Source organism: Glarea lozoyensis (genome assembly GCF_000409485.1).
Source record: "Glarea lozoyensis ATCC 20868 chromosome Unknown GLAREA14, whole genome shotgun sequence".
NCBI classification, from domain to species: Eukaryota; Fungi; Ascomycota; class Leotiomycetes; order Helotiales; family Helotiaceae; genus Glarea; species Glarea lozoyensis.
Window position 1 is genome coordinate 861187 of NW_007360988.1, and position 13092 is coordinate 874278.

At 46.3% G+C, this 13092-nt stretch overlaps 6 protein-coding genes across 6 annotated transcripts; 4 read left to right on the top strand and 2 right to left on the bottom strand.

Moving 5' to 3' along the window:
- Positions 1–174: 174 nt before the first annotated feature.
- On the bottom strand, positions 175–685 carry GLAREA_06869 (uncharacterized protein; the record flags this gene model as incomplete). Its single annotated transcript, XM_008080817.1, has 4 exons — positions 175–485; positions 536–561; positions 615–628; positions 677–685. 4 exons carry the CDS (start codon positions 683–685, stop codon positions 175–177), a joined length of 360 nt encoding a protein of 119 aa, XP_008079008.1.
- Positions 686–1321: 636 nt separating this feature from the next.
- GLAREA_06870 (DNase I-like protein) lies at positions 1322–5136 on the top strand (the record flags this gene model as incomplete). The annotated part of the gene is made up of 6 exons (XM_008080818.1): positions 1322–1360; positions 1414–3706; positions 3757–3978; positions 4031–4290; positions 4339–5006; positions 5055–5136. 6 exons carry the CDS (start codon positions 1322–1324, stop codon positions 5134–5136), a joined length of 3564 nt encoding a protein of 1187 aa, XP_008079009.1.
- Positions 5137–6120: 984 nt separating this feature from the next.
- GLAREA_06871 (Mss4-like protein) lies at positions 6121–6934 on the top strand (the record flags this gene model as incomplete). Its single annotated transcript, XM_008080819.1, has 3 exons — positions 6121–6361; positions 6430–6667; positions 6754–6934. The coding sequence occupies 3 exons, from the start codon at positions 6121–6123 to the stop codon at positions 6932–6934; spliced, it is 660 nt and encodes a 219-aa protein (XP_008079010.1).
- Positions 6935–7326: 392 nt separating this feature from the next.
- On the top strand, positions 7327–8121 carry GLAREA_06872 (RING/U-box; the record flags this gene model as incomplete). Its single annotated transcript, XM_008080820.1, has 1 exon — positions 7327–8121. The coding sequence occupies one exon, from the start codon at positions 7327–7329 to the stop codon at positions 8119–8121; it is 795 nt and encodes a 264-aa protein (XP_008079011.1).
- Positions 8122–8433: 312 nt separating this feature from the next.
- On the bottom strand, positions 8434–9729 carry GLAREA_06873 (uncharacterized protein; the record flags this gene model as incomplete). The annotated part of the gene is made up of 2 exons (XM_008080821.1): positions 8434–9276; positions 9331–9729. 2 exons carry the CDS (start codon positions 9727–9729, stop codon positions 8434–8436), a joined length of 1242 nt encoding a protein of 413 aa, XP_008079012.1.
- A 1061-nt stretch (positions 9730–10790) lies between these two features.
- GLAREA_06874 (MFS general substrate transporter) lies at positions 10791–12515 on the top strand (the record flags this gene model as incomplete). The annotated part of the gene is made up of 5 exons (XM_008080822.1): positions 10791–11026; positions 11084–11311; positions 11362–11435; positions 11484–11908; positions 11967–12515. 5 exons carry the CDS (start codon positions 10791–10793, stop codon positions 12513–12515), a joined length of 1512 nt encoding a protein of 503 aa, XP_008079013.1.
- Between the last annotated feature and the right edge of the window lie 577 nt (positions 12516–13092).

Genomic DNA, 13092 nt, shown 5'->3' on the forward strand with positions numbered 1-13092 from the left:
TACTGAAGTGTAGCAGGCTAAGCTAATGAAAACAATCCAAACGCCAGAAGGGGGGATATTCATCAATGTACATGCAATATAATTCCGTCTGTATCAAACTAAAGGATGTTCCACTCATGATTCCGTCACCAATAATTGACGATCCGAACACAACCGTTTTTCAACTACTGGCCCTCAACTAAACCTATCACCCTTCCTCGCTCTAAAAGGTTCTGATGCTTCGTATTTGCTCTTCTCTCGTACTCGCTGGCCTTCACTCTCCGGGGCGTGTCTCGTAGGTGCCGGATCAAGAGTTGCCTCTTGACTTGGCGATCCAGAATGATCAGATCTTGGTGCTGATTCGGACGCTGGGTTTATTTTGGCTGCTTGTTGACTGGAGTACTCAAGATCCGCCTGTCTCTGCCTCCGGCGTCGGTCGGCATCGAATCGTGCTGCTCGGTCTTCGTTGATGGATTTCTTTGCGAAGTAGTATGCGCCGCCACCGGCTAGAAGCTATCAGCAATTGAGTCTATGTTGTAATTGACAAATTACATACCAACACAGAGCGCTCCCCATCCTACCCTATAGCAGCAGCATTAATACCGGATTCCTCATATTGAAATGCCATTCCTTACCAGAATGATTTGACCTAGGAGGGGTTAGCTCAGAAAACGATGGCGACTGGGGGCTAGCAAACCGTATTCATTGCGAAACTATGACTGATTGAGCAATGATCTCTGAAGGTCGACCGAGTAACTTCCTGTGGATGCTCGTGGTGAGAAGGTAATTTGTTGAAGAGCGTTGATTTTCGATGACAAGAAGCAAGCTTGACAGCTCCAAGCTCCCGAATTCTAGTCGAGTTCGCCGTAGCGGCCGCATGGCCCGACGGCAGTGGGCCTCATCCCTGCCCACCAAACCAAAAATAACCCTTGAATGGCCGCCGAGACGTGACACCTAAACAACCCCCAATTCAACACTCACCAGCAAGATGTGCATCTGCCACATGTACGCAGAGCTACACCCATACACTTATCTCGAACAATGACACCGCAAGAATATCAATCTTCTCGACACACTGGCACATCAATAAGAAAGAGAGCCTGCGTGGCTCCCGACCGTACAAACATATTCATCTCAAACATCCGGCATATTCTCACTCTCACCCCTCTACAACCTTGAGGCTCCGCCCCCTCATGTGCCCATATACGAGTAAATACACGTCACTTTAGGACAGCGTTTTGGTATCTATTTCCAACCGACCACATTTCTATGGTTCTGCGTTTATATTCCAGATGGGCACGAAATCCCTCAACCTGAAATTTCGCTGTGGCCTGAGTTCGCCATGGAAGAATCGCAGGAGAGCCTCGATGGCAGTTCGATTGTAGGTCGCCAGAGAAAACATGATACTTTATATAAAGCTAAATTATATCGCAGAAACCAGTCTCGTCCTTACGCTCTCACTTTGAACAAATGACAACAACGAAGCCCGCTGCCAACAGCTCTACCCCTCGCGCTGTCTCTCCGAAACCAAGCCATTTATCATCTGTCGGACTGGGGGAGAGTGCAAAAGGTCTTGCTGCTAGGCAAGAGATTTCGAAGCCATTCGCAGAAGAGGCACACGGGTTACGAGGTAGACAAATAGACCCCAAGGATTTAGGACTTAGACCCTTTCGAATTGCATCCAACAACCCCTCTCCATCCCCTACAAGAGCTCTCAGCGTTCGAACGACATCTACGGCTCCAGCGCCTCCTGCTGTTACTGTCCAATCACCACAATCACCTCCAAAGAATAGAGCTCCGAATTTGAGCTTGGCAGGCGCATCCACATACTTATCTACCGATGCTTCTTTCTCCCCAAGTCCAGGAGGTACTTCTCCTAGACATTTCCGCATTCCTAGTCGACCCAACACACCTCTCGAGGCTGGCAGGTCACCTTCGTTGTCCGCGTCTAGGCCTCCGTCTCCGCCTCCACCGCGAAGATCTGGTGAAGTGCGTCGCGAATCTGTGTTCAAACCTTTACCACCTCCTGTCAATAGAGCCGAAAAACCAAAAATTGGGGCCAAGCCTATATCGCTTGGATTGAAGCCAGAATTAGCCGCGTTGGCTCCCGTATCGCCATATAAGAAAGAACGAAGTTCGCCATTTACAACTCCTCCAAGTGGCAACAGCAGCCCCGAACACGATTTACAACTAGCAAGACCTCGTAGAACCATGACCGAGAGTGCCACCCTTCAATCGACCCAAAAGGCGTTTGACCCACCTCCAGTTCATCATGCTGTTGTTAACAAAAGGAAAGATCAAGAGTCGAATGGAATTGGACGAGGGTTGATTTCACCGCAGGTCACTGGGGAACAGCGGCCAGCACTACCAAACCGGCCTACCATAATCGCTGAAACGTCAAGCCCTCGACATTTACCTCCCCCAAGCTCTATGATGCCACCTCCACCACGGCCTTCTATCGATCGATCTCGACCAGCAATGTCTACCACGCCCTCAGATGACCTCAAGACATTTGCCACTCCCCCAAAACGAGTATTTTCTACCCCTACTTCGCAGCAGTTGCAAACACCTCCCAGGTCCCACGGTCGGTCTATGACTGTCGATCGGACTTCTGACAGAACGCCCGCGGAGTTTCGAACTCCGCCTGTGACGAAATTTGAACCGCGTCAATCTCTGGATATTGTTCCTTCTTCTACATTACACAGCAGTCAGACACCGCCAAGCATCATAGAGTATCCAGACTCAACCAACTCCAACAGACGGCCACCTCATTTCAAGCAAGGTGCCCATGAAATATCTACAAAATATGACACTCGTTTGATTGACGTCTGTGGTGAGTTTGTTTGTACATCTGGGCATTTGACTAGAGTTTGGAGCATACTGGATGGGGAGATTGTCTGTAGTCTGGCACACACGGAAGGCTTGAAAATTGTTTCTGTATCTTTCAAGCCAACAGTCGATGTGAAGGACGAGGGTACACGACTTTGGCTCGGAAATAACGTTGGGGAGCTAATGGAGGTGGACGTGAGAACTCAAAGCGTGGTTTCCTCCAAGGCGAGCGCCCATACACGCCGTGAGGTGATCAAAATATTTCGTCATCGTAACGAGATGTGGACTTTGGATGATGGCGGGACATTGCATGTATGGGGACCAGACAGTACCGGAATTCCACAGCTGAGCAACCCAGTTCAGAGCTATAGGGTCCCCAAGGGTCATACGTTCTCGATGGTTGTCGAAGACGAGTATTGGCATGCAGCCGGCAAGGATATTCGGATCTTCATGCCAACTGTAGATGGGTGTGTCCAATTTCAAGTGCTTGCTAGGCCGCTGAATCAGCCGAATACAGGAGACATAACATCTGGCGCTGCCATCCATTCACAACCTGACAGAGTGTATTTTGGCCATACTGACGGAAAGGTTAGCATATATTCACGTCACGACTTTGCTTGTTTGGGTGTCGTAAATGTGAGTGTCTATAAGATCACAACACTTGCTGGGGAAGGAGACAAACTCTGGGTTGGGTTCAGTACTGGTATGGTGTATATCTACGACACAACCACAACTCCGTGGCAAATCAAGAAGGAATGGAAAGCTCACAGTGATCCTGTTATCAAATTGATCGCCGACAGCAGCAGTTTCTTCTTCTTAGACCGAGCTCAGGTAGTCTCACTTGGCCAGGACAACACGGTGCGAATTTGGGATGGATTGTTACAAGATGACTGGATGGGTAAGTTCAAACGTCAGTACATCTGCATGTATATGCTGATTTGCTCTCAGAGTCTCAAATGCAGGCTCAGGAAGCCAGCTACTGTGAATTTAATCACCTCAAAGCCTTGGTTATGACTTGGAATGCAGGAGCCTCTACGCCTTTCCATCTTCAACATTCTGATCAAGACTCGACTTTTTTCCGCAATCTTCTTCAGGGCAGCGATTCGCCCGATATTCTCGTATTTGGGTTTCAGGAGCTGGTAGATCTTGAAGACAAGACTAGAACTGCTAGTAGGTTTGATGTGATAATTATCATGAGGTGTAAATGCTAAGCTGTCTGCAGAAAGCTTCTTCAAGTCGAAGAAAAAAGATCCACATACAGAGCAGGAACATATGAGCCATCAGTACCGGGATTGGCGCGATTTCCTCACTCGCTGCATTGATGACTACATGCCAAGAAGCGAGCTTTACCATCTTGTTCACACTTCTCATCTTGTCGGGCTTTTCACCTGTATCTTTGTAAAGGCTCCCCTTAGAGACCGCATCCGTAGCGTTTGCGGAGCCGAGGTCAAGCGCGGCATGGGAGGCTTGCATGGTAACAAAGTGAGTTTAATTTCATGTGGAATAACGAGCGTCTCTAATGCATGTCAGGGTGCTCTTATTGTCAGATTTGTTCTGGATGATACATCTCTATGTTTCATCAACTGCCATTTAGCAGCAGGTCAATCACAAACTAAAGACCGCAACAATGACATAACTTCAATTCTTGAAAGTTACATCTTACCAGTCGAGAGAGATCGAGAAATCCGACAGGATAGTTATACTGGAGGTGGCGACGGGAGCATGATACTGGACCATGAGATATGTATTCTCAATGGTGACCTGAATTATCGTATCGATACGATGGGGCGAGACACGGTTGTGAGCGCAGTGAGGACCAGCAACCTCGCCAAGCTTCTTGAACGAGATCAATTGCTCGCGTCGAGGAGGAAGAATCCGTGGTTCAAGCTGCGCGCTTTCGACGAACGTCCTATAACTTTTGCACCAACCTACAAGTATGATGTTGGTACTGATAACTATGATACCAGCGAGAAAAAGCGGTCACCTGCATGGTGTGACCGAATTCTCTGTAGGGGCCAGAATCGCATACAGCAAATTGACTATCGTCGTCACGAGGTTCGAGTTTCTGACCACAGACCAGTGACTGGTCAATTTAATCTGATTACAAAGACAATATCTCCAAAGAAAAGGGCAATGAAGTGGGATGATTGCCAACGTCAGTGGTTGGAAATGAAGGATGAGCGAGGAAATGCTTCCAAGTCCGTGCACTAAACACTCGCATTTAACGTCTTACTAACTGTTTGCAGGCTCATCTATTTAACCAATGTGCTGGGGTTTGACGAAGTCACAAGTAAAAAAATGATTCAGAAATCTAAAAGAGCGCATTGATACTGCGCAGAGCTTGTTGACTAGAGCAGTAAAAACATTCAGCGACACAATGAAACGTGCTTCCAAGTGAAGAACTATGCATGTCAACAAAGAACCTCCTGGTCAATCACAATTTGCCTTGCCACAACTTTCGAATGCCTGAAAGGGACCAACAAGTTTTCGTTCGGGGAGGCAAGACGCAAGACAGAGGACGGGTTACTTTAAAGACGCCATGCCACCTCGAGATGTAGGTGCTGGAGGGATGGAACCTCCTGCTGGAAACTTTGTGTGACAAGCGCTGAAAGCGCTGTACTTGTTAGAACGATCCCCTAGATTACTGGTATAGGATACCCAAGATTAGAGGATATCATAATGGAATATGCTCAATGTTAGCATTCGCCAGTTACTAACTTACCACAAATTACAAAACGTAACAGGTCTGATGGAGGACTTGTACTGGGGCTCGACAAAACTGTGAACAAACAATAGCTGAGTGTACTATCGTTTTACAAATACCCAGACAACTTCGAGGTCTAGGCCAGGCAGTCCATCTCCATAAAAATGCATCACGTGTTTTCGCGTATCTGAACGATCGGAGCGTGACTAGCGTGATGTCAGTTGAATTGTAAACGTCACTACTCAGGTACATCTGGTACATGAACGGCAGGAACGCGACTCTCAGGGCATCAAACTCCTAGTTGAATTGCCTAAATAGGTATGGTTTGGTGTTGCTCATTGACTTTTCCCCACGCGGGGAGAAAGTCCCGGAGGGTTGTCCCACAGTGACGATTTGATTCAGAGTGCATCATCCCAATTGCGGCACGACTTGTGAGAAATTTTATGCTTTTATAACAATTGTCTCTTCACCTTTTCCTCATGTTTCATAGAATCGCTTTTACGACTCGAAGTCGACTACCTTCGATTATCCTTAGAGTATCATCCCAAGTTCCAGCTACAGCAAGACTCAATTTCAACCGTTCGTACATTAAACCCACGATCCCAAAGATGTCTCCAACTTCAGACGAAAAGGCGAAAGCCCATTCTAGCACACAAAACAAAGAGGATTTGGAGGGTGAACACAATGAATGGAAGTTCAGGGTTCCCTACAAAGTACACGAGAACGACAAGAATTTCAAAGCCCTGTACGAGGGAAGTTGCCATTGTGGACGAGTGCAGTATCAGTTGAGCAGGGAAAAGCCATTGGATGCTAAGTTCTGCCATTGTTCGACATGTCAAACTTTACATGGTATGTATCTGATGTTCAAGGCACCACGAAGCTACACTTGAGGCAATGAGAAACTAACAAGTTCTCAGGAGCACCTTTTCAGTGGGCAGCTATTTTCCATAAAGAAGATATCAACTTCACACACGGCCACCATGATCTCGGCTGGTACGATCCTGGAGAAAAGACTACGAAGCACAAATTGCCCTGCAAAGTATCGTGTTCATATTGTCGATCACCCATTATGGATGAAGGGAGAAATATGATCTTGCTGTTTCCTAGTTTGATCAAGTTTAAGGACAAAAAGGAAAAGCACAACTTTGATCCTACGTAAGTCTCTCTTAGACAACTCGTCGAAACGTGACGCTTTAGGATACTATAACTATTACATATGAAAATTTTCTGACAACCTCTAGATGTCATATGTTTTATGGAAAGAGATTATACGATTTCCCTGATGGATTACCAAAATGGAGTGGGCTGAGTGGAGATAGTGATTTGATTGAAGACAGCCCTCCGGAGGCTATCAAGAAGCGCAAGAGAGAGGTTGAGGAGAAGGAGAAGGAGGATGAGGAGGGTAAATCCGAAAAGAAGTAGTTTGGCATTAGTATAACTTGAGAGACAAATTTTAAGAGTTTGCATATTTGTTTATCGTTACGATATGCAACATTCGGTGGTCGGTCTCTTTCACAAATCACGACGACTGCTCCTTCCACTAAAAATTGCCTGAATTCTTCTGACGAAATTTGAGGCAAGTGCCTTCCACCTATCCAACTTTTCTTTGAACCACCTTCTTCTCTCATATTTGGCCAAGCGTTAATCTGTTTTGTATCATACATCGCAAACATTGTCATTCGTTAAGTCATTCGTTAAAATACTGTGGCTCATCACATACTCCTGAAGCCACAGTGGCATTATTTCCCCATACATCTCATAACCAACTATCAAAACACGCACGCACTTGTTCCAACAACCCAATCTCTGATAAGATGTGCCAACGCAAGCGACAGCGAGGCTATATCTTCGCCGATGAGATCGATCAGACCAGAGATTTTAATCTCCCTGCCATAGTCAACGGCCTGAACAACATCAATGTCCCTTCGACAACCGAACCCCCCCGGTTCCAAACTCAGTCCACGTCTGATGATGCTGCACATCAACTTCAGCCAACGATTTGGTTGCCTGAAACCTGCCCCTCCGATGAATACTGCCAGTTGCTAGACGATAAGGGGAATAGGCTTGAGAATTGCTCGAAACCAGCTAGACCACCCCTAAAACGAGGGCAACGATATCCTTGCTTTGTGGATGTGCCGCGGAAAAGAAAGACGATGCGAAAGTTTGCTAGTGCTGGTGTGACGGAATCCGGGACACCACCAAGAGAAATTTGTTGTCGAGAGCGCAGCTCAGAACATCACGCACAGTCTTGCGTGGGATCAAACGATCTAGGGGACCATAACAAAGAACCTCAATCGACCAAATTCACGATCAACTTAGAGAAGCCTTCACTTTCTCAAGATCCAACTGACGCTACTTGCGCTACGCAACAAGATGCTGAAATGTTAGACTGTTGGTCAGATCTGAGATCCCAGGAACAGGAAGTACCACCCGAAGAGCAATGTCCTGTCTGCCTCGAAGATTACGAATTGAAGATTAGGCTCATACCCTGCGGTCACACAATGTGTTTGGAGTGCTTTAGTGCTTGGATGGCTCATCGCGTTTCCCTCGGACATGACTGCAGTTGTCCTGTATGCAGAACAACCATACAAGGTGTTAATTACTCCTAGATACGTCGTTTGTATTGTCAATTTTGAAACAAAAAGATGGAATTGGCATGGTAAATAGAAAGGGTGGATACCTATTATGAGTCTTGTATATTACTAGCGTCAGCGATAAATCGATGGCTAAGGGCCGACAGCGAAATGAAAAAGAATATCTATTGCTCAAAATCAATTTACCTCTTACATGCGGGTGGCGTTATGTCACTTTGAATTCTGGCTTTCGGAAAGAGAAAGACGTGAATTGGCTTACAAGCGGCAGCAATTATATTCACAAGTCGATATGAGCAAGATTGTCTGAATTCAATTGGTTCTATATAGCTAAATATCGAATAGCACATTGCCAGAAAATATCCTGCGGGCAGTCCGTGAAAGCGAAACACTTTCCACATTCGCACCTAAGATATCTTTCCGAACTACGGCATCAATGTTGCCACTAGCATGCTGAATCTTGACTTTTTTGTCCTCGAACAAACTCTCCTCTGGTGAAAAGAAAGACTCATGGAGCTCCTGCTCGTATGGCGGGGTCGTAGCTGGGGTTAGAACAGTATCAAGTTTTGATAGCTGATGAGGTATCGTTCCTGGTGTAGAGATAGCTGAAGCCAGACACACCGCTCCAGTAAGCTGAAGCGTTGGATGCGGCTTGCCCATACTAAATGACTGCACTTTTATATCGGGACCTGCTCCTGTGAGATCAAATGGAGGTGCAGACACAACTGCAATCTTCGGTGTTCCTCCAATTAGTCCAGCGGATATGGGATCAGTAGCAAGGCCCATTTTGACTGCACCCGCACATCTTATCGCCTCGACCAATGCTAATGAACTCGATGCTGCAGGTCCCTCAGTATGGTAGCTCAGAGGCAAACTTCTCGAGTCGACGAACACGAACGGATTCGCTGCGTCGATCAAAGTAACTTGCACACACATATTCTCTAGTGGAGGAACATTGCCAATCGCTAATGTTTCGCTTCGCTCCCCCGTAGGAAACAGCTCACCAGTCATGCTTCCTGCCGGCTTGACAAACTGGACTTTGATCTCGCTACCAGCGGCTTTGACACCACCGATATGGCAATCTCCGAATTCCCAGAAGTGGCCTTCATCATCTACTTGTACATTCTCTATAAGAAGTTTACGTGTATTAGTGTTGTATATACGGATGTCAACCTGGAAGTAATTAGCGCTATCTTGACAGACTTTGCTGCTCGATAACTCACTTACTTCAGTCTGTCCAGGTAAAACCTTCACTAATCCCTCGTCTAACGCAAATGGTCCCACACCTGAAGCCATGTTTCCACAGTTTCCTGAGAAGTCGACTTTTTCCTGTCCTACAGCTACCTGGGCAAACGTGTAATCTACATCCGCATCTTCTCTTTCAGATTTCGACACCACTGCTACTTTTGAAGTCGTGGATGTCGCTCCTCCTATCCCATCTATCTGTTTCTTGTCACCATACCGAGACCCCATCACAGATAAGAGCACTTTCGCCCACTCTTCTTGATCCCGAGGGAGGTCTTTTCGGTGTAAGAAAAGGCCTTTGGAAGTACCGGATCGCATCATTACGGCTGGGAGTTGATGTCTGACTCTGTGACGGGTCCGAGAGACGCTTGGAACTGCCATAGTGTACAGAAGTGGAATAAAAGGTGGTGAGGTGTAATTTGGAATGGGGATTTTAACGGAGTTGAGAACTTGTGATAGAACTCGAGTCTGAGTGAACATTACTCTGAATGACGAGGAGATGACATGGAAGTAGACTGCCTCGTAGCAAACACAGGAGTCAAACTCAAAAGAATACTTTTATAAATATCTCCATTCTGCTTCAATATTGGCGGCCCAGTTTTTCGCTAAATAGAAAAACTCCATGAAATCCAAATTCCGTTCTGAAGTCCCGTATCTTGCGGCACGGAAAATAAAGCCGCCATGATGTGAGATAACAATATATGGATTGCAAATCGCAAGATGGTGCACGGGAGTGAAGACGGAAGAGCCTTTGAGATCCCGCGGGAAGAGTGATGGGTTTGCCCCTTTAGTTTCATAAGCGAGACGGAATAGAATTACCGTTGGCGTATCCGGAAACGGCAATTTACGTTAGAAACCTAAATCAATGGGCAAATCAGGAGTCCTTCCAAAATTACGGCACAAGCGTTAGTCTACATCCTTGTTTTCACATATGTACGCTCCAAAGTTTGCCCGATGAAGATGACTGAGAAATTCGCAGGCCTTCGATGTAGATAGAGGTCGGAGGTCTCTCAAAAGTTCTTCGGACTGCGATACAGTGTATTAGCAGGATTGGTTCTCGTGAGATCGTTCGAGATTTCTATACAAGCAAATACCAAATAATGTGAATAGAATACTCTCAAAATGAGGTCTGTTAAGTGGCGTTAGACTCCATAATCGCTGTAACCCCACATCCCCAGAACCCCACGATTCCGGAGCTCCAGATCCTGTCAAAATCTTCTTGGCTTCTTGGTACTCTTGGTATTCTATTCGTTGGGAACTCTCAGTTGACGGTTTTCATCCCGCTATACACGAGAATGGAAATCATAAATATACCACACTCCTCCATGATGGATTGAGAAATCAGTCTCCATCTGCAATTCGCATTTTCAAAGAATTCAGTAAATTGCAAAGAAATCGAGATTAGATATCAAAACACTATCACATTCAGCACAGCTGCGAAAATGACTACTGAAAAAGCTCCCATCACTACCGGAGAACATAAAGTCGAATTCGAGGAACATGAAGAGATCAAGGTGGATTCGATCAACAACTATGCCGTCTCTCCCTTAGAAATCCAAGGACGCTTCGATACGTTGCGCGACTTGAGTGCGACTCAGATGACAGCATTGAACAAGCGAGTCTTGAGGAAGATGGACTGGCGAATGATGCCAACCATCACCATCATGTTTCTGATGTCGTAAGTACTATCTTCGCCACTCCTTTGATTTGATACAATTGCTCTAACAACTTCCAGGTACTTGGACCGAATCAACGTTTCAAACGCAAGACTTGCCGGACTTCAAGAAGATCTTCATATGTCTGATACAGTATGGAGTGCAGGCATATCAGCATTTTATGTCGGATACCTTCTGGGACAACTGCCGGGCAATCTTTGGCTAGCCAAAGCCAAACCAAGTGTAGTGCTTCCTACTATGATGCTTGCTTGGAGCGCATGCACTATCTGTATGCCTGCAATGACTTCGTAAGTGCCAATTATAGCTTTGCGAGATTCATTGACTGACAATGAATTAGGGGAGCTGGTTTCGTCGTTTGTCGATTCATGATCGGGTTAACTGAAGCCCCTTTCTTTCCTGGTATCACTCTCTGTAAGTTACACTCTCTCTGGTCAAGGCTTACAATGCTGACTGTGACAGTGACTTCCTCGTGGTATACACGAGAGGAGAACCCGATGCGCATGGCGGTATGGCACGCTGGAAACACCATCTCAAACATCATATCGGGTTTCCTCGCCGCTGGTATTCTCGAGCACATGGGCGGACTTGCAGGACTCGCTTCGTGGCAATGGTTCTTCATAATCGAGGGCGGGGCCTCTATTCTAGTGGCTATTGTTGCATTTTATACACTTCCCAATTGGCCAACCAATACCAAGTGGCTTAATCAGGAAGAGAGTGAAATGGCACAATACCGGATACTGCTTTCCAATGGCGGAAAAGACGAGGCAGTTGGCGGTACCTGGGATGGAGTGAAAGATGCCGTCAGAGATCCCTTCACGTGGCTTTTCTGCGGTATCCACTTCTCACTGGTCAACGCTCAAAGTTTCAAAGACTTCTTTCCGTCGGTATGTCAGAACTTTGTTCGCTGAAAGATGTCAAAGATCTATCACTAACGTCTCGCAGATTGTCAAAACCTTTGGATTCGATAAAATGACCACTTACCTGGTCCAAGCACCACCTTATGCAATCGCCTATATCACAGCTTGTCTTGTCGCCTACACATCGGGTCGGTTTGGCGAATCAACATATCATATCATTATCCCCATTGTCGCAAGTGCTATTGGTACAGCAATCATGATTTCGGTTGAAAATGTGGGAGCGCGATACCTAGGAGTAACCTTGCTCATCAGCGGAACCTATTCGGGTCTCAATCTCCAGCTTTCCTGGGAAACCAATCTCGTTCCCTCTCCAAGAAGCAAGAAAGCGGCATTGATTGCTATAGCCAATTGTGTTAGTCAAGTCAGTCACTGGTACAGCCCGTATTTTTTCCCGACCTCTCAAGAGCCATTCTACAGACTTGGCGGTGGGTTGATTCTATTTGGTTGCTTGTCAACAGTCCTCCTGTGTTGGGCTATCAAGTGGCGTGCTGTCAAATTGAACAAACAACTAGACGAAGCAGAAGGCTGGTCGGAGCATTCGGGCAATGAGAGAGGATGGCGGTATGTGTACTAAGGAGGCTGAATTAATCGCGGGAGCTTGGGAGGGTAGAGTAAGTGAAGTCAAAGTCTTTATTATAGAAATGAATTTTATAATAAGCCTTGTGCTTCAAATGATCCAGCATATCGAATACTGTGGTTGTACCGAGTTATTTGCATGCTGCATCTTACACTTCGTCCTCCACAATTGACGCCTTAGAAGTTCATCTCACAGCCCACTTCTTTGCGATTCATGAGTATCATGGAGATCAGGCAAAGCTGTGGTGCCACTTAACTATTGACGTATCAAAAATCACTTCTTTCGATGTCCCGCAGAAAGAAGATGTGAAACCCGGTGTAAGTTGAGAATGTGATTCCATATTACCAATTATTATGTCGGCCGCGGCTAGATCAGAGTGATAAAGGGAAGCGGATCGGCACCTTTGTTCCTGGACAGACGGGGCTGGTAAGTGGGCTTCATTCATCCGTGGGAACTTCATTCCGTCTGATTGATTTTGTCCCGCTATAGCTCGCCACCGTAATTGTAAGGCAGACCAATGCATCACATACCCCAGATTCAAAGCTGTGAAATGCTTAACGTGGGGTAGACAATA